At 62.3% G+C, this 26,618-nt stretch overlaps 2 protein-coding genes and 1 long non-coding RNA gene across 3 annotated transcripts; 1 reads left to right on the top strand and 2 right to left on the bottom strand.

Annotated features, from left to right (window-relative positions):
- Positions 1-19: 19 nt before the first annotated feature.
- Positions 20-10,182, top strand: LOC135976734 (ly6/PLAUR domain-containing protein 5-like). Its single transcript, XM_065574033.1, has 6 exons — positions 20-89; positions 6,035-6,133; positions 6,497-6,628; positions 7,003-7,179; positions 7,746-7,892; positions 8,962-10,182. The coding sequence occupies exons 1-6, from the start codon at positions 35-37 to the stop codon at positions 9,222-9,224; spliced, it is 873 nt and encodes a 290-aa protein (XP_065430105.1). The 5' UTR covers positions 20-34; the 3' UTR covers positions 9,225-10,182.
- A 2,428-nt stretch (positions 10,183-12,610) lies between these two features.
- Positions 12,611-17,702, bottom strand: LOC112060789 (uncharacterized). Its single transcript, XM_024112688.3, has 5 exons — positions 17,530-17,702; positions 16,368-16,520; positions 14,478-14,654; positions 14,184-14,316; positions 12,611-13,507 (listed from the first exon to the last, which is right to left on the bottom strand). Exons 1-5 carry the CDS (start codon positions 17,606-17,608, stop codon positions 13,336-13,338), a joined length of 714 nt encoding a protein of 237 aa, XP_023968456.2. The 5' UTR covers positions 17,609-17,702; the 3' UTR covers positions 12,611-13,335.
- Positions 17,703-24,872: 7,170 nt separating this feature from the next.
- Positions 24,873-26,310, bottom strand: LOC135976736 (uncharacterized). The gene is made up of 2 exons (XR_010594033.1): positions 26,069-26,310; positions 24,873-25,495 (listed from the first exon to the last, which is right to left on the bottom strand). It is a non-coding gene; the product is annotated as an uncharacterized LOC135976736 (long non-coding RNA).
- Positions 26,311-26,618: the final 308 nt, after the last annotated feature.

Raw genomic sequence — 26,618 nt, 5'->3', positions numbered from 1 at the left:
GGTGGATGTTCGCGTCATCCGGCGCTCGGAGCCCATGTTCTTTTCATCGCTGACTCGAATTGAGCCGAATGTTGTGCCCTTTGCTCTTGGTTAGTGAATCGTAGAAACCTGGGAGCTCGCAGCTCTATACCTGCGACCTTCGCTGACACGGCTGCGCCCCCCAGCGCCGAGGAAGGGTCATTTCCCCTCAGCCGGCCCTGCCCGGAGGGTGCTGGGCTCTCGTGCCAACCTGGGGGGGACGTCGGGGTCTCTTGGTGGCTGCTGAGGCCTTGCAAATTCAGTGCAGGCCATGTCATGTGGCATGAGCGCCCTCTAGGGGCGAAAGGTGGTCAGTACTCCAGTCAGTACCCCAGTTCTATCCCAGCTCTGGGAGGGGAGTGGGGGCTGGTGGGTTAGAGCAGGGGGGGCTGGGAGCCAGGACTCCTGGGTTCTCTCCCCAGCTCTGGGAGGGGAGTGGGGGCTGGTGGTTAGAGCAGGGGGGGCTGGGAGCCAGGACTCCTGGGTTCTCTCCCCGGCTCTGGGAGGGGAGTGGGGGCTGGTGGGTTAGAGCAGGGGGTACTGGGAGCCAGGACTCCTGGGTTCTCTCCCCGGCTCTGGGAGGGGAGTGGGGGCTGGTGGTTAGAGCAGGGGGGGCTGGGAGCCAGGACTCCTGGGTTCTCTCCCCAGCTCTGGGAGGGGAGTTGGGGCTGGTGGTTAGAGCAGCGGGGGCTGGGAGACAGGTCTCCTGGGTTCTCTTCCCAGCTCTGGGAGGGGAGTTGGGGCTGGTGGTTAGAGCAGGGGGTGCTGGGAGCCAGGACTCCTGGGTTCTCTCCCCAGCTCTGGGAGGGGAGTGGGGGCTGGTGGTTAGAGCAGCGGGGGCTGGGAGCCAGGTCTCCTGGGTTCTCTCCCCAGCTCTGGGAGGGGAGTGGGGGCTGGTGGTTAGAGCAGGGGGTGCTGGGAGCCAGGACTCCTGGGTTCTCTCCCCAGCTCTGGGAGGGGAGTGGGGGCTGGTGGTTAGAGCAGGGGGGGCTGGGAGCCAGGACTCCTGGGTTCTGTCCTGGTTTGCGTGCTGCGATGGGATTTCAGGCGGGGGGGAGGGGATGTAGGCCTTGGGCGGTGCCAGCTGCCAAGTTGTTTGTGCTAACACAAGAGCCGCTCTTGGGCAATGCCCTGTCATGCGGCATTCTTGGGGAAGCGGCCGCCTGGCGAGGGCCTGTGGGAGCCTGGGGGTCTGGAGCCGGGGCGCTGAACACAGAGGAGGCCTTGGGCCTTGGAAGGTTGCCGAGCCCCAGCCCAGGTACCTGCTGCTCCCCCCAGGCCCTGCCCCTGCCCCCCAAGCAGGGAGGGTGGGTAGAGGGAGAAGGGCGCAGGGAAACGCCAGGTGCTGCCCCTTGCTCCGGGGATGGGCTACAACAGAGGCGATGCTCCCACGGGCTGGGCGCTGGAGGGCCCCATGGCGTCTGTGGGGCGCCCCGCCCCACGCCTCTGGGCTCATGGGGCTCGGGCTGGGAGCGTGGCTGGGGAGCCTGGCAGCTCTCCGAGGGTCCTTCAGCCTCGAGCCAGACCCCTGGCCCCCGCGCTGGCTGCACCCAATGTTTGGGGCCGGCCCCGGGTCTCCCCCCTGCAGCTCCCCACTGCCTCCGCTCAGCTGGCTGCGGGCGTCAACTGCGGCTGCAGGGTCCTAGTGCCCCCCCTCCCAGTGCCAGGGCAGGCTGTCCTTCCCCTGCCCTCCCCCCCCCCCCGGACCCACCACCAGCACAGGCCCCCCCCCCCCCCGCCCGCAGGCACCGCTCCTGCCCCACACTGGGCAAGGGGCAGCCCCATCCATCCCCCACCCCCAGTGAGGCTACAGTGAGGGGCAGCGGCAGGGGAGGAGGCGCCCATGTGATGCCCCCCCCACCACCACAGGGGAGGTGAGGGGGCTTCCTGGACCTGAAAGGGGCCCTAGGAGCACGTGCAGTGACAGTGGTGGGGGTGAGTGTGGTGGGGGGAAGAGAGGTCCCTCCCCCGGAGCTCGCTGCTGCCGGTGGGGAGAGGGCTGGGCGGAGTCCTCCTCTCTGGTCTGTCTGCACCCCAAACTCCTCATCCCAGCCCCGCCCCAGCCCAGAGCCCACACCCCCTAACCCTCTGCCCCAGCCCATAGCCCCTCCCACACCCCAAACTCCTCATCCCAGCCCCACCCCAGCCCAGAGCCCACACCCCCTAACCCTCTGCCCCAGCCCATAGCCCCTCCCACACCCCAAACTCCTCATCCCAGCCCCGCCCCAGCCCAGAGCCCACACCCCCTAACCCTCTGCCCCAGCCCATAGCCCCTCCCACACCCCAAACTCCTCATCCCAGCCCCACCCCAGCCCAGAGCCCACACCCCCTAACCCTCTGCCCCAGCCCATAGCCCCTCCCACACCCCAAACTCCTCATCCCCAGATCTGCCACACCCCCAGCCAGAGCCCTCACCCCTCACCCCCCACACCCCAATCGTCTGCCCTAGCCCTGAGCCCCTCCCACACCCCAAACTCCTCATCCCAGCCCCGCCCCAGCCCAGAGCCCACACCCCCTAACCCTCTGCCCCAGCCCATAGCCCCTCCCACACTCCAAACTTCTCATCCCAGCCCCGCCCCAGCCCAGAGCCCACACCCCCTAACCCTCTGCCCCAGCCCATAGCCCCTCCCACACCCCAAACTCCTCATCCCAGCCCCGCCCCAGCCCAGAGCCCACACCCCCTAACCCTCTGCCCCAGCCCATAGCCCCTCCCACACCCCAAACTCCTCATCCCAGCCCCGCCCCAGCCCAGAGCCCACACCCCCTAACCCTCTGCCCCAGCCCATAGCCCCTCCCACACCCCAAACTCCTCATCCCAGCCCCGCCCCAGCCCAGAGCCCACACCCCCTAACCCTCTGCCCCAGCCCATAGCCCCTCCCACACCCCAAACTCCTCATCCCCAGATCTGCCACACCCCCAGCCAGAGCCCTCACCCCCCCACTCCAATTCTCTGCCCTAGCCCTGAGCCCCTCCCACACCCCAAACTCCTCATCCCAGCCCCACCCCACCCCAGAGCCCACACCCCCTAACCCTCTGCCCCAGCCCATAGCCCCTCCCACACCCCAAACTCCTCATCCCAGCCCCACCCCACCCCAGAGCCCACACCCCCAGCCAGATCTCACCCCCACACCCCAACCTTCTGCCCCAGCCCTGAACCTCTTCTGCATCATGAACCTCTCACCCGCAGCCCCACCCCACACCCCAACCCTCTGCCCTAGCCCCTCCCACCCTGCCACCCCCAGCCCCACCCCACACCCCAACCCTCTGCCCTAGCCCCTCCAAATCCCCCACCGGGTGTAACTAACCTGGTCAATGGAAGTGCCCGCCCCCTTTCCAATCCGTAGGGCTCCGGGTGTGACTAACCTGGTCAATGGAAGTGCCCGCCCCCTTTCCCAATCCGTAGGGCTCCGGGTTTATGCTACTCCTGCAGGTGTGCAGGACCTATTCCCAGTGAATGTGCCTTACCTAGTAATATCCTACGTCACCTCTATTTATTAACAGTCACCAGAACCAGACGGCACACGCGCCACACACAGTGCTCCCCACTCCCAATCAGACACATGAACTTTTCCTGCTGGCCAGCCAGGATCAGGATCGGGGCCATCTGGGGGACTCTGGTTTCTGCACGGCGTCATTGGCAGGGCGTTGAGGTCTGGCGGCTCTGCTCTTTGGGGCCGTGTCCTGGAGTTGGTTCCCCAAGAACTTCCTTTTGGACCCCAGTTTATATAGTGAACGTTGAGTCCTTTTTAGCTGAACCTTAACCAATCATGATACTAACATTTGACTAACCAATCCTAACATAGTGTAACACAATGCTCTAGCCAATCATCTCCCACCACCTTCATTAATTCACTAGCCAAATTAATTATGTAACAGGCAGAAACAATCAGAGAACCAGACAGAGACCAGACAGATAACAATAGGGAAGTGGGGTCCATACAGATAAAACAATAAAGAAATGAGGATTTCACAACCACCGCTATTGATAAGTGGTTTCTTGCCAGACAGGGTGTACCAAACTAAGTTTTCTGTAACCATCTTAACAGGGCCGGCTCCAGGCACCAGCCTGGCAAGCAGGGGCTTGGGGCGGCCACTCCGGAGAGGGGCGACACGTCCAGCTATTCGGCGGCAATTCGGCGGACGGCCCCTCACTCCCGCTCAGAGCGAAGGACCTCCCGCCGAATGGCCGCCACAGATCGCGGCTTTTTTTTTTTTTTGGCTGCTTGGGGCGGCCAAAACCCTGCAGCCGGCCCTGCATCTTACGATCTGTTTCTGTATCTGGTGATAGTGGGGGCCGTTAGGACAGGGTCTCCTTCTTACCAGCCTGATCTTACATTGTTTAGGGTTACCATACGTCCGGGTTTCCCCGGACATGTCCGGCTTTTCGCTCTTTAAATAGCCGTCCGCGGGGGATTTCTAAAAATCTAAAAATGTCCGGGATTTCCCCCCGGTCGGCTATTTAAAGAGTGAAAAGCGGCTGACAGGGCGGCCGAGCGCCGCTCGCATTGGGGCCTCGGCTGCCAAAGCCCCTTCCTGGCTCCCCCCATCCCCTGCAGACTTAGCACGCCACCCGGCAGCGCTCAGGCGGAGCGGAGCCAGACACCTGCTCTAAGCCGAGCGGCACGGTAAGGGGGCCGGGGAGTTGGAGAAGGCGGGCAATCAGGGGACAGGGAGCGGGGGGGGGGTTGGATGGGTCAGGGGTTCTGGGGGAGCTGTCAGGGGGGCAGGGGTGTGGAGAGGGGTCGAGGCAGCGGCAGGCAGGGAGCAGAGGGGGTTGGATGGATAGGGAGTTCTGGGGGTCCTGTCAGGGGTGGAGAGTGGTTGGATGGGGCGTGGGAATCCCAGGGGTCTGTCTGGGGGCGGGGGTGTGAATATGGGGTGGGAGTGTGGATAAGGGTCAGGGGACAGGTAGGGTCCGAGGGGGGCAGTTAGGGTGGGAGGTTCTCAGGAGGGGGCAGTCAGGGGACAAGGAGCAGGGAGGCTTAGATAGGGGGTGGGGTCCTAGGGGGCAGTTAGTGGCAGGGGTCCCAGGAGGGGGCAGTCAGGGGACAAGGAGCAGGGGGGGTTGGGGGTTCTGAGGGGGGCAGTCAGGGGGTGGGAAGTGGGAGGGAGTGGATGGGGGCGGGGCAAGAGCGGGGCTTCCCACCCCAGTGTGGAAATATGGTAACCCTAACCTTGTTTTAATGTCATTTCGATGTGACTTCCTGCTTCATAGCTAACGGCTGCTGCTCGGTGCTCTGTGAACCTGGCTGCAGACGGAGGCCTGATCCTGGCAGTGGTTGCAGAGGAAGGTGCAAGTGGCCAGTGGTCGACTTAGCTGTTCCTTCCTGACCCTTGGGAGGGGGCGGTTAGCTCACCCTGGAGCATGGGGGTTCTAGTTACTCTAACCCCCCCTAGAGCAGTGGTTCTCAGACTGGTGACCCCTTTCACACAGCAACCCTCCGAGTGCAGCCCCCCTAATAAATTAAAAACACTTGTTATGTATTTAACACCATTATCAATGCTGGCGGCAAAGCGGGGTTTAGGGTGGAGGCTGACAGCTCGCGACCCCCCTTGTAATAACCTCACAACCCCCCTGAGGGGTCCCGACCCCCAGTTTGAGACCCGCTGCCCTATAGGAACCCTGGATTCTCCCATTGGCTATACAGACCTCCCCTGCTCCCATGAGACCCGCCCCCCCAAGCCCAGGACTTCGGCAAGGTCCTGTAGCAGTGAGTTCCACGGGGTAATTTTGCAGAGGGAAAATATATATTGGTTGATATTTACCTGTTATTATCAGGAGCCGCAGCAGTGGGACTGACATGGCACCGACGCGCCCCACGCTTGGATCAGGGCCCCCCAGTGCTAGGTGATGCAGACACAGAGATGCTTTCAGTGGGGCAGGGCTGTATCCCTGGCTCTGGGAGGGGAACGGCGTCTAGTGGGTTGGAGCGGGGGATGTCTGGGAGCCAGGACTCCTGGGTCCTTGCCTCACCTCACAGAGAGGCCCAATCCAATGTTAACCCTTTCCCTGCAGAACTCTGGCGAGTGTCCAAGAAAATGCACCCCAGTGATTCCAGGCAGGTCCTGAAGGGGGCGCTGCTCTGCTCCCTGCTCTCAGCTCTGCTGCTCCAAGGTACTGACACATCTCCACAGAGTCCAGCGGGGTCCTGTGTTTACTGGTGGGGGCATGGGCTGGGAGCCAGGACGCCTGGGTTCTCTCCTGGCTCTGGGAGGGGGGGTCTAGTGGTTAGAGGAGGGGGGGCTGGGAGCCAGGACTCCTGGATTCTGTCCAAGTTCTGGGAGGGGAGTGGGGTCTAGTGGTTAGAGGGTGGTGGGGGTGGGGGAGTGGGGCTGGGAGCCAGGACTCCTGGGTTCTGTCCAAGTTCTGGGAGGGGAGTGGGGTCTAGTGGTTAGAGGGAGGTAGGGGCGGGGGAGTGGGGCTGGGAGCCAGGACTCCTGGGTTCTGTCCTATCCTCTCCCATCTCTTCTCTCCCAGTGGCTGTCGGGCTGGAGTGCTACAGCTACACGGGCACCTTCACGGGCAACATCTCTCTGGGCGAGGTGCCCAAGGTTACCTGCGGGCCGGCGCAGAACGTCTGTGCTGAGGGGCTGATTGCCCTGAGCACCGGTAATGCTGCCTGGAGATCTGGGGCACCCTGGGACGGCGCCACACCCCGAGGGACAGGGGGCTGATCCGGAAGGGGGCAGGATACTGGGCTAGATGGGCCCATGGGGCAGATCCGGGGGGAGGGGGCAGTTCTGGGCTAGATGGGCCCCTGGGGCAGATCTGGGATGGGGGGGGATACCGGGATAGATGGGTCCATGGGGTTGAACCGGGAGGAGGTGGGATACCAGGCTTGATGGATCCGTGGGGCTGATCCTGGGGGGGCGGGACGGGGCAGGACATCAGGGTGGCTGGGCCCGTGGGGATGAGCCGGTGTGGGCCTGTGGAACTCCCTGCTGCCCCCTTCACTGTCCCGCGTTGGGGTCCCATCTCCCCAGGGGGGCAGCGGATGCTGGTTGTGATGAAGAAGGGCTGCCACGCGGCGTCGATTCGGGACATCTCCGGCATTAGCGATGGTCCGTATCTCCCCAACTACTATCACACCCGCTTCTGCAACGCCAGCCTCTGTAACCACCGGTACCGGGACAATAGCCACATCCCGGTCTTTTCCACAGGTACTGGCCTCAGCCTCCGGGGGGCTCCCATCCGGCCCCAGGGCGGGACTGGCTGGCTCACGGGGGCGGGAATGGGGCATGGGGCCTGTCCCCTCTAGGGGGCGCCGGTTCCCATCCAGCCCCAGGGTAGGGACTGGCTGGCTCACAGGGGTGGGAATGGGGCAGGGGCCTGTCCCCTCGAGGGGGTGCTGGTTCCCATCCAGCCCCAGGGCAGGGACTAGCTGGCTCGGGGGGCAGGGAATGGGACATGGGGCATGTCCCCTCGAGGGGGCACCGAGTCCCATCTGGCCCAGGCAGGGACTGGCTGGCTCATGGAGTGGGGAATGGGATCTTTCCCCTCCAGGGGGCACCAGCCCCAATCCCATCCACAGCTATTTGGTGTGCTCCGTGTGAACTGATTTTCTGGGTCTCAGCTCAGGTCCTAATGGGTTTCTCCCCCCCCCCCCGTTCGGGCCCCCCCCACTACCAAGGGGTGTCTGATGAGCTTGGGTTTCTGCATCTCCCCTCGTCCCCCCACTCTGTCTAGGTCAGTGGGGCTGGTTCCTCACCCCTTTCCCCTCCTGCAGCGCCCCCAGACAACACTTCCACCAGCCTCCTGTGCTACACCTGCATCGGGACCACGCCGGAGAGCTGCTCCCTGCGCCGCGCCCAGCAGAGCCAGTGCCATGATGACTTCCCGTGGTGCTACGAGGGGATGGGCACGGCCACCATCGGTAGGGAGGGGCCAGCCTCGGAGCTGCCGGGGTGCGGGGGGGCAGCCAGGACTCTTGGGTTCCCAGCGCAGTAGGATCGGGGAATGGGACATGGGGCCTTTCCACTTTAGGGGGCACCGGCCCTGATCCGGCTGCAGGCCGGGGACTGGCTGGCTTGGTGGGGGGAGCTGGAGGGGTCAGGCCCAGAAGTGCAGCCGGAGGGCACTGTCCGTGGCACTGGGGAGAGGGCTGAGTGGAGCGAGAGGCGTCCCAATGGCTGGCTGGGTATGTCTAGGTCAAGGGAGGGCTGGCGGAGGTGTACATGGGGGGTGGGGGGCCTGGCAAGATGGCTGGCTGGGGGATGTCCAGTGGTGAGGGGGATGGCTGGATGGAGAGATGTGTGTGGGCGAAGGGACTGGATGGATGGATGGACGGACGCCGGATGCATGCATGGATGGATGGTTGGACGGATGGATGGATGGGGGAGTGGATGGATGGATGGACGGATGGATGGATGGATGGACAGATGGATGGGGGAGTGGACGGACGGATGGACGGATGGATGGGGGAGTGGATGGATGGACGGACGGATGGATGGATGGTTGGATGGACAGACAGATGGATGGATGGTGGAGTGGATGGACGGATAGACAGACGGACGGATGGGGCAGTGGATGGATGGACGGACGGATGGATAGAAGGACGGTTGGACGGATGGATGGTTGGGGGAGTGGATGGATGGATGGACAGATAGACAGGGCCGCCGAGAGCGGGTTCGGGCCCCGGTGAAAAAACTTTTTCGGGCCCCCCAGCAAGGGCGGACTGGCTAAACAGGGCTGATGGAGGGGGGGGAAGCCGGGCCCAGGCCCCCTTCTGGACCGCTGGGCTCCGGTAATTTGTACCGGCTCCCCCCCTCTCGTTGGCCCTGCGGATAGATGGCTGGCTGGACGGATGGATGGATGGACAGATGGATATAGATGTGTACGGGGATGGCTGGCTGGAGGGCTGTATATGTGGCCAGCAGGGCGGCGGGGTGGGTCCGGTGAGGGACAGACAGACAGCCGTCTGACCCTCTCTCTGGGCTTCCCAGGGGGCTTTGTGGTGCCCATCTATCTCCGCTCCTGCCAGGCGGTGGGCTGCGCGTCGATCACGCCGAACAACCCTTGGCTGAATATCCAGCTCGAGAGGACGTCCTGCTGTTCCCAGCCCCTGTGCAACCACGCGCCGGAGCCGGCGCCCACCCACCCCTCACGCACAGCCCCCACCCGGGACCGCCCCACCAACGCCAGCCCCCGGCCTGGGCTGTCCCTGCCCACGCTGCTGCTGCTGGGGGGGCTGGGCCTGGGGGGCTGAGAGGGCCCGGATCAGGGCAGGGGATAGAGACGCCCCCTATAGAGGACCCCTCCTAGTCCTGGGTTCACCATAAAGTCCGTCGAGCCAGCCCCGGCCCAGCCCCCCCAGTTCCCACCGTGCCCAGCTCCTCCCCCGCCCTTTGCCCCCCGATGCACCGCAGCCCCATGAAGTGATGGAGATGCTGCGCAGGGCTCTTTAATACCCGTCCCTGTGGAGCAGGGGAGACGCTGTCCCCGCTAGGTGCGGTCACAGGGCCCCTGCATGGCCGGCGGCTGCCGCGCCCCCCGCCCAAACTCCCCAGCCCAATCGCGCTTCATGTGGGGACTGGGGATTTCTTTGTAAACGTACAACGGCTGAGCCGGAGAGCCCGGAGCCGCCCCCATCCGGCCAGGCCGAGGGTATTGAGTGGGAGCTGAGGGACGGCTGCGCCGGATCAGCCCCACGGGCCCATCTACCTCAGTGTCCCGCCTCCTTCTTGCCCCCGGATCGGCCCCACGGGCCCTGTGACGGGTTGTACCCCCCGGGGTGCCGTCTGGGAGCTGTTGGAACTGCTGTGGCCCCTTGATTATTCAGAGGGGCCGGCTCAGCCATTTTCTCCAGGCCCTGCTATCACCCAACACGACAGCAGGTGGCGCCACACACCCAACTGAGTTACCTGAGTGCTTTACCGAAGCCACGCAAACGCCAGCCAATCTCCCAGCTCCTCCGCCTGGCACCCCTGCTGGCGTATAAACCCAGGGATCTGTACAGTGCAACCTCAGTCACGAAGTCACTCCCCCCACGTAGGCAACAAGCCAGTGTTAGCCAAGATGAGTTTTTCCCAGACACTTCACTCAAAACCCCTCTGGTTGAGATAAAACATGTGGATTAACTACAAAAGATCGATGTGAAGTGATTATAAGTGACCGGGAACAGATCTAAGCAGATTACCTAGCAAATACACAAAAACACAACCTGGCGTAATCCGTGTGCTCACGTCTGTTTCCTCAATAAGCCATCAACAGTGTTTGGCCTGTTTACTGTTGTACCTGAAAGGCTGGTTGGGGCTGTTCCCACCCTCACCACGTTTCAGTAACACACGCGTAGCCAAACTTCACAGCTCCCCGGACGGTGCGAGTGCACACAATTTACCAGGAGATTAACGTGCAACAGATCAAGACTTTTAGAATCATACCTCACAAAGCAGACTTTGTACAAGACATATAACAATATGACAGTGGTGAATGTAGGGGGGCCGGGTGTCACAACCCCATCTACCCTGGTATCCAGCCCCAGGGCCGCCCGGGGGGGCGCAAGTGGGGCAATTTGCCCGAGGCCCCCACGAGAGTTTTTCTCAGGGGGTCCTTCACTCGCTCCGGGGGCCCTGGAAAACTCTCCTGGGGCCCGGGCCCCTGGAGCTTCTTCCACTCTGGGTCTTCGGAGGCAATTCGGCGGCGGGAGGTCCTTCTGTTCCTGGACCCACTGCCGAAGTGCCGGGTCTTCAGTGGCGGGGGCCCCCCCGCTGCCGAAGACCCCAGGCCCCCGGAATCCTCTGGGCGGGCCTGTCCTGCCCCCTCCTTGCCCCCTGGATCAGCCCCACGGGCCCATCTACCCTGGTATCCTGCCCCCTCCTTGCCCCCTGGATCAGCCCCACGGGCCCATCTACCCTGGTATCCCGCCCCCTCCCTGCCCCCTGGATCAGCCCATGGGCCCATCTACCCTGGTATCCTGCCCCCTCCCTGCCCCTGGATCAGCCCATGGGCCCTTCTATCCTGGTATCCTGCCCCCTCCCTGCCCCCTGGATCACCCCATGGGCCCATCTACCCTGGAATCCTGCCCCCTCCCTGCCCCCTGGGAAGCTCACGGTGCCCATCTTCGTGTGGAGCTGCCAGGCCCCGTCCTGCCATCAGTTGCCAGGAGACAGAGTGTCGGGCATTTATGTGCACTGGCCCTTTGCTCTGCAGCAACCATACACCCTTATCCCACCACCTAGAGACTTAAGAACTGCATAGGGGAAACTGAGGAAAACATTAAGAACAGTCCCACTTCCTCACAGAGAGCACGGGCAAGGGAGAGAACCCAGGAGTCCTGGCTCCCAGCCCCCTCTGTTCTAACCATTAGACTCCCCTCCCCTCTCAAACCTGGGATAGAACCCAGGAGTCCTGGCTCACAGCCCCCCCCTCCCCGCTCTAACCACTAGACTCCCCTCCCCTCCCCTCTCAGAGCTGGGGAGAGAACCCAGGCGTCCTGACTCCCCTCCTGCCCCGCCCAAACCATTAGCCCCCACTCCCCTCTCAGAGCTGAGATAGAACCCAGGAGTCCTGGCTCCCAGCCCCCTGCTCTAACCACTAGACCCAACTCCCCTCCCATAGCTGGGAGAGAACCCAGGAGTCCTGGCTCCCAGCCCCCCTTGCTTTTGGGCGCCGTTAACCCACCCCAGTCCCCTGTATCAGGAGAGCCGATGCCAGGCGATAGGGCGGTGCCAGTTCCCACGCCTTGGGTCTGCCGTGGGTCAATGTGGCTTGGCCTGCGCTGGGGTCCAGAGCAGGGTCTCGGCTGGGCCGGGGGGTGTCTGTGATGGGGGATCCCGAAGCCCCACTCTGTGGTCACAAACTGCGTGTGAGCGACAGGGCAGGACGACCAGACTGACAAGGAGAGGCTGCTTCCTGCGAATGACCCCGCCAGCCGCTGGCCCCCCAGCCGCCCGCTCCCCCCCTCGCCCCCCGCCCCTCAGGCTGGCTTCTGACTCTCAGCCAGGCTGGGGCTGGCAGAACCGGCTCTGTCAGCAGCATGTGGGAAATCATCCATCCGGGGGTCTGGTTCTACAGGGAGCCCCTCGCCTGGCGCTGGGATGCAGCTGTCTCTGGGGTGGGGGGGGGCGGGGGCTGTTTACATAGGGACCCCTTGCCCGGCGCTGAGATGCAGCCACCTCTGGGGCGGGGCAGCTGTGTAACAACCCAAGGGAGCGAAGAAGCTGGGGGGTGAGGTGGGGGGTGGGGGTCAGAATAGAATTGTCTAATTTGGAGTCCCACTCGGATGCCTGGGTCTATTTTTCAGTTCTCCGCTACATTTATAGGGCCCCTGCCTTTTTTCTCACCATACTAATGAACTGGGGGGGGGGAGGAACCCCAATTCTCTCCCTCCCCTCTATACTGTGATGGGTTGGGGTGGGGGGTGGGTCCCATCTGTGCCGGAGGGGCTGGCATAGCCCCTCCGATGGGGGACCTGAAGGCGGCTGCGGGCCAAGGGCAAGAGTCTTTAGGGTGCCCCCTAGTGGTGGATCGAAGTGGCACAGGGCCGGGGGGGGGGGGGCTACAGAACAAAGCGGAACCACATGACACGTCCCAGGATTCCTGTCACCCCCCCAGCCCCGCCACCAGAAAGAGACCAGCTGGGCAATGCAAGGGTTGTGAGTAAGAGACTTTATTAAAGACAGAGGATGGGGGTGGGGGTGGGGGGAGGGAGCGCAGGGCAGGGCCCCCACAAGGGGTTAATGGGGACTGAAATCATCAGCAGCAATGCAGGGAAATGGGGAGTGACCCCCCCCCATCTCTGGGAGCCCTCCCTTTCAATGTGGGGAAACTGAGGCAAGCAATGTGTGTGTGTGTGTGTGTGTGTGTGTGTGGCGGGGGAGTGACTTCCTCATAGCTACTAAGAGTTGGGGCAAGAACCCAGGAATCTTGGGTCCCCAGCCCCCCTTGCTCCAACCCACTAGACCCCACTCCCCTCCCAGAGCTGGGGGGAGGACCCAGGCGTCCTGGCCCCCAGCCCCCCTCACAGCCACAGGTGGGCTATCCCCAGCACCACCAGCAGGGGGCAGAGGTGTAGTCCGGGCGCCTGGGAGCCCTGGGCCCCGGGATTGGGGTGCTTGTGGCCGGGGTGGGCAGTGGATTTGGGGTAGCTGTTTTTCTTGCCGGGCTCGGTGGGGCGGGCGCGGGGGCGGGAGCTGTGGGGCAGGTCCCCCTTGTAGCCGGGGTCGGATGGCTCCGTGCGGTTGTCATAGACGGTGACGTCTGGGTCCGGATATTGTGTCTCCGTGCTATCGTCTAGGTAGGGCGGCCTCGTGGGAGCCGTGCCGTGGCTGCGCCCGGGGTGTTTGTGGTCTTTCCTGGCCGTGGTGTTGGTGAGGGGGTCATCGCTGACGTTTCCAGAGACCTGTGCCAGGGCCCTCTGCCCGTTGCAGTAGCTGCCGGAGCAGCAGGCGCCGGCCTGGTTGAGGTGCAGGGGGCCGACGTGGCGGCTGGCCGGCACGGCGCAGGACGGGGCCTGGCAGCTCCACACGAAGATGGGCACCGTGAGCTTCCCTGAGGGCACAAGGGGGATGTGTGTGAGAGAGACGCCAACCTTCCCAGGGTGCAATGGGGCAGCCATTCTGTGCCATGGGCAACGGACATCGTGCCAACCTTCCCAGAGTGCCATGGGGCAGCCGTTGGATACCGTGGGAGAGCCGCATCCGGTCAACCTTCCCAGAATGCAATGGGGGCAGCCATTGAGAGGTCCATGGCAAAGGGGTGGTTGTCATGGCAACCTTCCCAGAGTGCAGTGGGGTGACCATTGGGTGTCATGGTGAGTGCAATGGGGCAGCCGTTGGGTACCGTGGGAGAGATGCATTGGGCCAAGCTTCCCAGAATGCAATGGGGGCAGCCATTGAAATGGCATCATGGCAGCTTCCCCAGAATGCAATGGGGCAGCCGATGAGACGTCCATGGCAAGGAGGCAGTGGTGGTGCCAACCTTCCCAGAGTGCCATGGGGCAGGTATGGGGGCTCATTGGGGGCCAGAGGCAGCGCCCTGACCCAGGAAGTGCCCCAGCCAGTAGTGCCGTCCTGGTCACTGTCGGGGTGTGTGTGTGTGCGCGCGTATGTGTGCGCGTGTGCGCGTGCAATGCACCCCAAGGACAGCAGGGGGAGTCAGTGTTGCTGGGGTATAAAGCAACCCCAGCAACACCCCAGCAACACCCCACGGCTCCCCACCTACTCACCTGCTTTGAGGGTGACATTGCCATGGTAACAGCGGGCGTCGTCCCCCGTCGCACGTCACCCGCTCCAGAGTGTGGGGCTGGGGGCCGAGGCTCAGGCCGGCGTAGCACTGGGTGGGGCCGCTGGGGGCCGAAGCTGCAACGAGACACGGATCAGAACCGGCGCCCCACAGAGGGGACAGGCCCCTGCCCCATTCCCTGCCCCCCTGAGCCAGCCAGTCCCTGCCCGGGGGCCAGATGGGAGCCAGCACCCCCCAGAGAGGAGAGGCCCCGTGTCTCATTCCCCATTCTCGTTACCTGTGCCCTGGCCGGGGCGCCCCAGCCCGAGCCCCTTGGCATTGCACTGGTCAGACTGGCAGTAGCGGACATCGGCCTGGATGTGGAGGAATCTGCTGGGCGCAGCGGGGGGTTCGGTCCCTCCCTTGGGGTGTCCATCTCTGCACCCCCTTTGGATCAGAGTCACGGACATGCCCCCTGGGGAGAAAGAGCCACGCCAAAGGCAGGTGAAAACAGTAGCAGGGAGTTCCACAGGCCCCGGGGAGGGGCCCATCTCTGGGGAACTCCTGGAATCAGCCCCACGGGCCCATCTACCCTGGTATCCCGCCCCCTCCCCACCCCCTGGAATCATCCCCATGGGCCCATCTACCCTGGTATCCCGCCCCCTCCCCGCCCCCTGGAATCAGCTCCACGGGTCCATCTACCCTGGTATCCCGCCCCCTCCCTGCCCCCTGGATCAGCCCATGGGCCCATCTACCCTGGTATCCCACCCCCTCCCCGCCCCCTGGATCAGCCCATGGGCCCATCTACCCTGGTATCCCGCCCCCTCCCTGCCCCCTGGATCAGCCCATGGGCCCATCTACCCTGGTATCCCGCCCCCTCCCCACCCCCTGGATCAGCCCATGGGCCCATCTACCCTGGTATCCCGCCCCCTCCCCGCCCCCTGGAATCACCCCACAGGCCCATCTACCCTGGTATCCCGCCCCCTCCCCGCCCCCTGGAATCATCCCCACGGGCCCATCTACCCTGGTATCCCGCCCCCTCCCCGCCCCCTGGAATCAGCCCCACGGGCCCATCTACCCTGGTATCCCGCCCCCTCCCTGCCCCCTGGATCAGCCCATGGGCCCATTACCCTGGTATCTTGCCCCCTCCCCGCCCCCTGGAATCATCCCCACGGGCCCATCTACCCTGGTATCCCGCCCCCTCCCTGCCCCCTGGATCAGCCCATGGGCCCATCTACCCTGGTATCCCGCCCCCTCCCTGCCCCCTGGATCAGCCCATGGGCCCATCTACCCTGGTATCCCGCCCACTCCCCACCCCCTGGAATCATCCCCACGGGCCCATCTACCCTGGTATCCCGCCCCCTCCCCGCCCCCTGGAATCAGCCCCACGGGCCCATCTACCCTGGTATCCCGCCCCCTCCCTGCCCCCTGGATCAGCCCATGGGCCCATCTACCCTGGTATCCTGCCCCCTCCCCGCCCCCTGGAATCATCCCCATGGGCCCATCTACCCTGGTATCCCGCCCCCTCCCTGCCCCCTGGATCAGCCCATGGGCCCATCTACCCTGGTATCCCACCCCCTCCCCGCCCCCTGGATCAGCCCATGGGCCCATCTACCCTGGTATCCTGCCCCCTCCCCGCCCCCTGGAATCATCCCCATGGGCCCATCTACCCTGGTATCCCGCCCCCTCCCTGCCCCCTGGATCAGCCCATGGGCCCATCTACCCTGGTATCCCACCTCCTCCCCGCCCCCTGGATCAGCCCATGGGCCCATCTACCCTGGTATCCCGCCCCCTCCCCGCCCCCTGGAATCACCCCACGGGCCCATCTACCCTGGTATCCCGCCCCCTCCCTGCCCCCTGGAATTAGCCCCACGGGCCCATCTACCCTGGTATCCCGCCCCCCGCCCTGCCCCCTGGATCAGCCCATGGGCCCTTCTACCCTGGTATCCTGCCTCCTCCCTGCCCCCGGGATCAGCCCATGGGCCCATCTACCCTGGTATCCTGCCCCCTCCCTGCCCCCGGGATCAGCCCATGGGCCCATCTACCCTGGAATCCTGCCCCCTCCCCGCCCCCTGGATCAGCCCATGGGCCCATCTACCCTGGTATCCCGCCCCCTCCCTGCCCCCTGGATCAGCCCATGGGCCCATCTACCCTGGTATCTGGCCTCCCTGCGCCGCGGGGGTGTTACCTGCGCTGAGGGTGACGGCAGCCTCCATGCAGGCGCCGTGGGCCGGGGCGCAGGACTCGGTGCCATTGTGGGTGACGACGCTGTCGAGGTGTTTACCCCCCCGGTCGCGGAGCAGGACGGAGCTGTGGCTGTGACAGCGCAGAGAGCCGGTCTCTGCCGGGAAACAGAGACATGGTGTGTGAGTGTGTGTGTGTTTGTGTCCCTGCTGCCCCCTGCTGTGTGTGTCAGATTGTGTTTCTCTGCGTGCCATGGTGGGGCTGTGTGCACGGGATGGTTTGTGGGTCCCTCTGTGTGTTAGTGGTTGTGGTGGGTGAGAGGCATGGGGTGTGTGTGTGTGTGTTTGTGTGTGTGTGTGTGTGTCCCTGCTGCCCCCTGCTGGAGGGTACAGGCCCTGCTCTGTGTGTGTGTGTGTGTCCCTGCTGTCTCCTGGTGGAGGGGACAGGCCCTGCTCTGTGTGTGTGTGTGTGTGTGTGTCCCTGCTGTCTCCTGGTGGAGGGGACAGGCCCTGCTCTGTGTGTGTGTGTGTGTGTGTGTGTGTGTGTCCCTGCTGCCCCTGCTGGAGGGTACAGGCCCTGCTCTGTGTGTGTGTGTGTGTATGTGTGTGTGTGTCTGCTGCCCCCTGCTGGAGGGGACAGGCCCTGCTGTGTGTGTCAGATTGTGTTTCTCTGCGTGCCGTGGCAGGGCTGTGTGCACGGGATGGTTTGTGGGTCTGTCTGTGTGTTAGTGGTTGCGGTGGGTGAGAGGTGAGCAGTGGTGTGTGTCTAGAATGCTGTGTGTGCACTCACAACCGAGGCGATGCCTAAGCCAGCGCAACAACAATACCGCAGGTTGTGCCCCCTAGGGGCTAGGTAGCGGGAGTCCTGGCTCCCAGCCCCACCCTGCTCTAACCCACCAGCCCCCACTTCCCTCCCAAAGCCAGGGAGAGAACCCAGGAGTCCTGGCTCCCGACCCCACCCCACCACTTTATCCACTAGGCTCCCCCTCCCCTCTCCTCCCAGAACTGAGGAGAGAACCCAGGAGTCCTGGCTCCCAGCCCACCCTGCTCTACCCCACTAGACCCCTCCCCCCCCAGAGAACCCAGGAGTCCGGCTCCCAGCCCCCCTGCTCTGGCCCACCAGCCCCCCCCCCTCCCAGGGAGCCCGGGAATCCCAGCTGTTGGTACCTGGGATCAGCAGCGCGGAAGCCAGGACTGCCAGCAGTGCCACCGCCGGCGCCCCACGTCCCGCCCCAGGGCCCCCCATGGCCCCAGAGAGCCCGGCTCGGAGAGATGCAAACCCCCTGGGATCCGTGCAGCTGTGTGCAAGGGGGCGAGGCTCAGCCACTTATGGGTGTGTGTGGGGGAGCCTCTAATTTATACCCCCGCTCCCCCCGCACCGCGCCGCTCAGCCGGATTGCACCACGCAGCCGCTTCCGCTGCTCTGGTGCAATGACCCCATTGGGCAACCGGTACCACAACGGCCCCTGGCTGGAGACGGGGGGACCCAGGCCCTGGAGGGGGGGCCGCCGGGGTGACCCCGAGACACCCTCCCCCATGCCCAATTTCCTCCCCATTCTCCTCGCCCTCCCAGTCCCCATCCCTCACGCCCGGGGGGAGGTGTAGCCCAGCGGAGCAGCTTACCTGTATTATATTCATTGCTTTGTTATCCTGCTGTATTAGATTTAGTAGTAATGCAAGGAACCTACCGGCTTTTATCCTGTAAGATTCGGCTTTAATAGCTAGTGTGAGGCTTGAGGCCAATAACCTTTGGTAGAGGTAAACTTAAGTAACTTATAAGTTATAGGGAACAGGAAGTGGCACGCCAGCGCGGGAATTTTGTCCAGAATACCGACATCGGCCACCCACAGAACGTCGCTGACGTCCGCATCTGGAAATGACAGAACCTCCGACCGCAAAGGTGCCATGACAGCAAATGGACGTGTCTGCTACTAGCGTAACATCAGACATACACTAACCCAGGGGTGGGCAACCTATGGCACGGGTGCCGAAGGCGGCACGCGAGCTGATTTTCAGTGGCACTCACGCTGCCCGGGTCCTGGCCCCCGGTCCAGGGGGGCTCTGCCTTTTAATTGAATTTTAAATGAAGCTTCTTAAACATTTTAAAAACCTTATTTCCTTTACATACAACACTAGTTTAGTTCTATATTACAGACTTAGAGAAAGAGACCTTCTAAAAACGTTAACGTCTATTACTGGCACGTGAAACCTTCAATGACAGTGAATAAATGAAGACTCGGCCCAGCACATCTGAAAGGTCGCCGACCCCTGCACTAACCTATAGAAAACGGACACTTTAAGGGGCGGAAATACAACTATGCATTGGTCATGGCAGCGTCAGCGTAACCGACTATAAAAGTAACATCCCGGGGGCAGCGGAGAGGCTGGAGAGATGCAGACCGTGGGAGGGGGAAGATGAGGACGATGATGGTGATGAGAAAGACCATGGTTAACATTGCAGGGTGTAAGGATGGACGTCCAAATGTCCTTTCGGTGTTAGCTCTAGCTGCCTTGTGGAGTTTAAGTGTGTGTCGAACTTTGCTAATTTATTAATAAATCATTTATTTGTATATAGATATGAAGAGTTCCTATGGTGTGAGCGTTGCACCTGTGCACTTCAGGGTTCCCAAATTATCTGATAATTTTACAATAATCATGGGGGACAAGAACCCAACCTTGGGTCAGCCTACAGAGGTTGGGGGTTCGGCTCGTGATCTGCCCGGGGGGCGGCTCTGTGTGTGTGGGTCGGTGGGGGCGTTCGATGGGACCACATGTGGGCGCTGGACGGAGGGAATCCGGGCCTGAGGGAAGGGGGGCAGTGGGGGTGAGACCTACACAGGAATCCCCTCCACACACATACACAGTCACTCACTACCGCGTGCATGGACAGCCTCCCTCAGGCACACACCCAAACCCGGCCTGCCGCCTGTAGGTACACCCAGCCTGACCGGTGTACACTGCACACACACTCACACCACAACGGCCTGGCTGGGTGATGCGCTAAACCCGGGAGCGCAGCAGCGAGCGACACAAACACCCAACACTTGGTTTCTCCGGAAAACGGCTCGTTTGGGTCCGGACCGAACCTGCCGCGCACGCAGCACCGGGCCGGCTTCACCCGCCGAGGGGCCGTTTGGCTTTGGCTCGGGCCGGTCTCAGGGAAAACCAGCGACGGGTGAGCTCTGAACAGGCCAGAAACGCCTTTGCAATTTCCCAGGTAAAATAACTAGTGTGTCTGCTGCTGGCTTTGAGAAAGGCCCAGAGCCGCGTGGGCTGCGGGCGCGGGAAACCCGCCGGGGCAGTGGGTAACTGGGCACAAGCAAACACTGGGCATTTGAATACAGCCACATGGCACCGACCCGAGCGAGGGGCGTCGGCCAGATACACAGCAGGGGGCGAATCAGCCAAACCTGGGCCCCCTGCGCGATGCTGGAGCCAGACGGGCTAACGCCGTCCTGGGCTGGAGAAATGAGGGTCTCGAGGCGGAGCAGGGAGGGGCTTTTCCCTCTGGAGCTGACCCGGGGGTGACGCTGCGGGGCCCCGGTCGGCGAGTGGTCAGTCAGCCTATAAAGGTAGGGTTAGGGCTAATATTTGAAGTCAGGGTTCGAATTTACCTTTAGGGTTACCGTTCACTTGAGGTTTAAGGTACACATTCAATGTCAGGGTTAGAGTTTCTCTTAGAGTTCAGGCTGAGTTTGGGAGTCAGGGAAGGGGCTACAGAAGATGTGATTTTGACCTGCACGAATTCAGGGAGGAATCTCAACCGTGATCCTACAAGGAGCCCGACTGTGAGAAAGGCGAGCCCAGCGCCACTCTCCCAGCCTCACACAAAGAACCTGAGTTCGCGCTAGGAAATACGGGGTGTCTCTTCTAAAGAGGGGGGATGTGCCAACGGTGGTCAGAGAGTCCTGTTTAAATCTGTCCCTCTCTCTGCCCAGGCTGCCCCTGGAGAGACGATCCGCAGCCCCCTGGGTCGGTGCAGTTACCAGCCAGTCCCCTGAGAACTTTCCCCGCCAGCACCAGCGACAAGGCGGCTTTGGTTACATCTCGTCCTCATTGCAGCCGCTCGGGAAGGGATTTTCTCCCTTTCCATGGGTTGTGGAAGCCGGGGGTTATTATACCAATGCCTGCGATACGAATGTTCCCCGTAATGCGTCTTTATTCCCAGGTGCCCGGTCCCAGGCGTTGCTGGAGTCCGAGGGGATGTGAAAAAGACTCTCCTGCAAAGCCTCCGGGTTCCCGTTCACCAGCTGCTGGATGGAGTGGGTCCGTCGGGCCCCGGGGAAGGGACTGGAGCCCCCGTGGGAGTAGCACACACTACGGTGACGCAGTCAAAGGGCGATTCAAGGCGGCAGACGTTAGCAAACTCAGGGAGTTGGTAGGTAAGATCCCATGGGCAGCAAGTCGAAGGGGAAAAGCAATTGAAGACCAGTGGTAGTTTTTCAAAGAGACATTATTAAGGGCACAAGAGCAAAGTATACCACTGCGTAGGAAAGACAGGAAGGATGGCAAGAGACCAGCCTGGCTTTACCAGGAGATTGTCAATGAGCTGAAACTCAAAAAAGAGTCCTACAAAAAGTGGAAACTTGGTCAAAGTACAAAGGTTGGATATAAACAAATAACACAAGTATGTCAGGACAAAATTAGAAAGGCCAAGGCACAAAACGAGATCAAACTAGCTAGAGACATAAAAGAAACATTCTGCAAATACATTAGGAGCAAGAGGAAGTCCAAGGACAGGGTAAGGCCGTTACTCAGTGAGGGGGGAAAGACAATAACAGAAAATGTGGAAATGGCAGAGGTGCTGAATGACGTCTTTGTTTCGGTTTTCCCAAGAAGGTTGGTGACGATTGCATGTCTAACATAGTGAGTGCCGGTGAAAATGAGGTAGGATCAGAGTCTAAAATAGAGAAAGAACAAGTTAAAAATGACTTAGACAATTTAGATGTCTTCAAATCACCAGGGCCTGATGAAATACATCCTAGAATACTCCAGGAGCTGACTGAGGAGATATCTGAGCCATTAGCGATTATCTTTGAAAAGTCATGGAAGACAGGAGAGATTCCAGAGACTGGAAAAGGGCAAATCTAGGGCTTGTCTACACTACGCCAGCTACTACAAGGTGGGTGCAAAACTGGTGGGAAAACCGTTCCCAGAGAGTAGTCATCAGTTGTTCAGAGTCATGCTGGAAAGGTGTAACAAGTGGGGTCCCGCAGGGATCAGTTCTGGGTCTGGTTCTGTTCAATATCTTCATCAATGATTTAGATCATGGCATAGAGAGTTCACTGATAGAGTTTGTGGACGATACCAAGCTGGGAGGGGTGGCAAGTGCTTTGGAGGATAGGATGAAAATCCGAAGTGAGCTGGACACACTGGAGAAATGGGCTGAAGGAAATAGGATGACGTTCAATAAGGACAAATGCAAAGTGCTCCGCTGAGGAAGGAACAATCAGTTGCACACACACAATGGGCAATGACGGCCTAGGAAGGAGAACTGCGGAAAGGGATCAGGGGTCAGAGTGGATCACAAGCTAAAGATGAGTCAACAGTGTAACGCTGCTGTAAAAAAAGCAAACACCCTTCTGGGCCGTGTTAGCAGGTGTGTTGTGAGCAAGACACGAGAAGTTGTTCTCCCGCTCTGCTCCGCGCTGATTAGGCCTCAACTGGAGTTTTGTGTCCAGTTCTGGGCGTCACATTTAATTAGCCAACTTTAATTTTTGTGATGATTTTAAAACATGAGTTATGGTTAATAAAATGGTCATGAAACATTTTCCAGTGTTTATGATGGTGCCATACAGCCCCCCTTCGCCCTCATGGTCTCACCCTCCCAGACATTCGAACACCCCCCACGCTGGTCAGAGCAGAGCCCCGAGGACAATTCGAGAGTTTGATGCCCTGTTGCCGAGCGAGCGATGCCAGGAGCTCCAGCTATTGTGCGGAGCCCAGGGCACGCACCAGGGCGCCGTGATCCCCGTCCGTCCGTCCCTACATGGGAGCAGATTTGCTCGGGGCTGGTCAGCTGAGCAGAGGGGACGTGAGCGGGGACGTGAGCCAGCGGCTGGGGGTTGAAGCTGGGTAAATTCACCCTGGGAATAAGGCGTCGGTGTTAACCAGGGAGGGGTCTCACACCTCTGCTCTGGCTCTCGCAGGGACCGGGTCTGGGCAGGTCAGGGGAGATCGGACGAGATGTAACAGGATGTGGTTTTTGTGAGGCAGGCTGACCAAAAGCATGTGACAGGAGGTGGTTTTCGCAAGGCAGGCTGGGCTGCAGGACACCTGGGTTCTCACCCCAGCTCCGCTGCTGGGAGCCTGTCACTGCCCTGCTGCGGGGCTCAGTTTTGCCATCTGTCAAATGGGTGGAATGATCCTTGTAGATCTTGTGTCTGAGCAGCGTCCGACGCGACGGGGCCCTGATCTCTGTGGAGCGTCTGGTGTGACAGGCCTGGATCTCAGTCAGGGGGTCCCCGGGGCGTCTGGCACACGGTCACCCCGCTTTTCGACTACTGCTACCATAACAGGAAGAGGAAATACTGCTACACAACACGGGTGACACGAACGCACAGTGACACGCACAGGCTGAGCACGAACCCATGCTGCCCCCCCCAGGCCATATAAAGCCACGCGCACCCCCCACCAGCGCCCTGGGTTGTTGTTTATTGCTGGGCTCACGGAGGCCAGTTCGCTGGTTCGTTGCTTAACGGCCCCTTTCCCAACAAGGGCTGATGCAAGCAGGGAGCCGGAATCGCCGCGTCCCCGGGGGTGTCTCAACACCCCCTGTGTCTTGGCAAAGCCCTGGGGTCCCATGCGGCCACTTCCCGGCCCCGTGTGTGTCACGGTCAGGTTCAAAAACACCGACACAAACAAAGTCCACCGAACAGCCCCAAGATTGACACCACATAGCCAGGGACCCCTCGCCCGGCGCTGGGATGCAGCCACTCTGGGGTGGGGCCCAGGGGTGGGTTATACAGGGACCCCTCGCCCGGCGCTGGGATGCAGCCACCTCTGGGGTGGGTTATACAGGGACCCCTCACCTGGCGCTGTGATGCAGCCACTCTGGGGTGGGGCCCGGGGGCGGGTTATACAGGGACCCCTCGCCCGGCGCTGGGATGCAGCCACTCTGGGGTGGGGTCCGGGGGCGGGTTATACAGGGACCGCTCGCCCGGCGCTGGGATGCAGCCACCTCTGGGGGGGGGGGGGGGCACCACCGGGGTTGTTTATACAAAGCAGTCAAGGGAAGGTGGTGATGGGGTGGGGCATCCGGGGGGGGGGAGGTTGGGGCAGGGGCTTTAGGGGCATGGGGGAAGGTCAGGGCAGGATGAGAGTGTCAGGGGGGTTGGGGGCAGTGTGGGGTGAGGGTCACAGGGACTTGGGGGGGCAGGAAATGGGTCTGGTGTTAGAGGAGGGCCAGGGGGAAGCAAGGGAAATCGGGGGAGTGGTTGATTTGGGGGACAGAGACTGAGAGGAGGGGATGGGGCCCAGGCTGGCTCTGGGAGGGGAGTGGGATCTAATGGTTAGAGCGGGGGGGGGGGGCTGGGCGCCAGGACTCCTGGGTTCTCTCCCCGGCTCTGGGGGGGGGGAGTGGGTATGGCTGGACACAGAGCAGGGCTCACCCCCAGCAGGATAGTGGGAGGGGGACGGACACTCGGCAGAGAAACAGACACTGTCCCAAACTCCCCACATCCCCCGCCTGTGATGCCCAGCGGACCTACAGCGCTACACAGACGCCTAAACACACAACCACACACCCCACACCTCAGCCTCTGGCCGCCGCACACACAAAGCCACACACACCAATTCCCAGGGAAGAACATCACACACAATCGCACCAGCCCCGGCAAAAATATACACCAGAAACAACCCCAGAAGCAAACAAACACCCCCCCCCTCAAAAGATACACTCAAACCCCAGAGAAAAACACCACAAACTCCAACACACAGTGCCCCCCGCACTATCCGCCCACACTCACAACTTCTGACAAACCCATTCACACTATAACGCAACCAAAGCCACAACCACACTCCTAACACAACAGCAACAAAGCCACACTCACACTATAACCTGAACACACACAATGCAACAGTCAAACAAAGCCACAATCAAACACACACAATACAAAAGCAAACACACGCACCATACACAATATCACACACATAGGCTGCCAACACAAGGCACTCAAATACCCAGCACCACAGACACGCAAAACAAGGCAGCCACAACATGCCATGTGTGTGTGTGTGTGTGTGTGTGTGTGTGTGAGTGGGGCTGTGCGGGTGTGATTGTGAGGTGGTGGTGGGGTGTCACACAAACACAGACACGCCCCCAGTGCTGGCATGTTCTCGCTTCCCCAGCACCAGCCCAGGGGGATCCAGGCGCCCCACAAATCACCCCACGGGGCCACCCCCACAGCTCCTGGATCCAACCTCCCTCCCCCCCCCCCCCCGCCCCCCCAACACAGACCTGGACCCACACAGGAACGTCAGGCAGCTCCCCCTGCTGGGCAGGGCGGGAATTAAATAAAATAACATTTATTAACAAAACAACAAACCATAAATTATAATAAAATATCATAATAATTAATAATATTAATTAAAAAACTGGGGTCGTGGCCTGTCAGCTGCCGGCAGATGGGTGAGGGGCTGGGGAGGGACCCCCCGGGGGGACCCCAGCGGATGGGTTGAATCGGACAGGCCTTGGCATAATGGGAAAATAAATTATAGACCTTCAAATCCACGGAGCTATTCCAGGGGAGCAGGAAGTGAGGACAGATTCATTGGACTCCCAGCCGCCCCCTGCTCTAACCATCAGACCCCCCCGAGCTGGGGAGAGAACCCAGGAGTCCTGGCTCCCAGCCGCCCCACTCGGAGTCTCCCCACGGGGAATTAGGAGCTGCTGGACAGCAGGGCCAGCATGGCCAGGAGGGCGGTGCCGCAGAGCAGGGCTGGCTGCGCCGCGAGCCCCGTGGCCGGCCCGGCTCCTGGGGAGGGCGCCCGCCTGCATCCGGCTGTTGCAGAAGTTGCCATGGCAGCAGTGGGCCTGGACCCCGGCCAGGCGCTTGTAGATGGAGGTGTAGGGGGGCATCACACCAGGCCGGGGTGGCACAGCCCTTCAGCACGGTGCCCGGCCCCGTCCGCTCTGGGGAGGGAGGGCAGGAGAGTGAGCCGGGAGCCTGGAGCCAGCCCCCAAACCCCTGCCCGCCCCCGTAGCGAGATACCCCCGGCCCCCTCCCCCCTCAGCCCCCCCCACAGCACGGCACCCCCGCTGAGCCCCCAGCTCCTGCCCCTCCCCCCCAACGAGCCCCCGGCCCTTCCCCCCCACGGCACGGCGCCCCCCGCCGAGCCCCTCCCCTCCATCGAGCCCCCAGCTCTGCGCCCCTAAGCCCCCCCCAGCCTGGTGCCCATGGCTATAGCCCCTGTGGAGCCCCCAGCCCTCCCCCCCCCACAGCACCGCGCCCCCCGCTGAGCCCCCCAGCCCTGTGCCCCCCCCACGGCATGGCGCCCCCCTGCCGAGCCCCCAGCCCCGCCCCCTATGCCCCCGGCCCCTCCCCCTCGCCGAGCCCCCAGCCCTCCCCCCCCATGGCACGGCACTCCCCTGCCAAGCCCCCCGGCCCCTCCCCCTCGCCGAGCCCCCAGCCCTCCCCCCTACGGAATGTGGCCCCTGCCCCTCCCCCGCAGCACGGCACCCCCTGCTGGTTCTGCGGCTCCTCACCATGGCTCCCCATGGCCTCCATGCACTGGTCATGGGCCCCTGGCACTGCACCAGGGTGACGTTTTCTGGGGCGCAGCCGTGGCTGGAGTTCCCTTCGCAGGCATAGCAGGTGACCCCGTTCAGGGGCAGGGGCGATTTCTCATAATCTGAGGGGAAACAGGGTCACAATGGATCACTGGGCAGCCCGAAAATCAGCTGGTGCCCCTCACTCCCGACCCGCAGCCCCTGCCAGCCCAGCCCCCCCCCCCAGCTCTGCCGGTGCCCCCTCACTCCCGGCCCGCAGCCCCTGCCAGCCCAGACCAGCCCCCACCAGCTCTGCCGGTGCCCCTCACTCCCGACCCGCAGCCCCTGCTAGCCCAGCCCCCCCCAGCTCTGCCGGCGCCCCTCACTCCCGACCCGCAGGCCCCTGCCAGCCTGGCTCTGCCCCCCCTAGATCTGCCGGTGCCCCTCACTCCCGACCCACAGCCCCTGCCAGCCCAGCCCTGCCCCCGCCAGCTCCGCCGGTGCCCCTCACTCCCGACCCACAGCCCCTGCCAGCCCAGCCCTGCCC

Source organism: Chrysemys picta, chromosome 20 (genome assembly GCF_011386835.1).
Source record: "Chrysemys picta bellii isolate R12L10 chromosome 20, ASM1138683v2, whole genome shotgun sequence".
NCBI lineage: Eukaryota > Metazoa > Chordata > Testudines > Emydidae > Chrysemys > Chrysemys picta.
The sequence above is the reverse complement of the archived record's forward strand: the minus strand, read 5'-3'. Positions and strand labels throughout refer to the sequence as shown.

Coding starts and splice junctions, on each gene's coding strand:
- LOC135976734 (XM_065574033.1), top strand. CDS start 35: ATGTTCTTTTCATCGCTGACTCGAATTGAGCCGAATGTTGTGCCCTTT. Junction 6,629..7,002: donor GCTGATTGCCCTGAGCACCG/GTAATGCTGCCT, acceptor CCATCTCCCCAG/GGGGGCAGCGGATGCTGGTT. Junction 7,180..7,745: donor CATCCCGGTCTTTTCCACAG/GTACTGGCCTCA, acceptor CCCCTCCTGCAG/CGCCCCCAGACAACACTTCC.
- LOC112060789 (XM_024112688.3), bottom strand. CDS start 17,608: ATGGGGGGCCCTGGGGCGGGACGTGGGGCGCCGGCGGTGGCACTGCTG. Junction 16,521..17,529: donor TTCCGCGCTGCTGATCCCAG/GTACCAACAGCT, acceptor GTTTCCCGGCAG/AGACCGGCTCTCTGCGCTGT. Junction 13,508..14,183: donor CAATGTCACCCTCAAAGCAG/GTGAGTAGGTGG, acceptor TTGTGCCCTCAG/GGAAGCTCACGGTGCCCATC.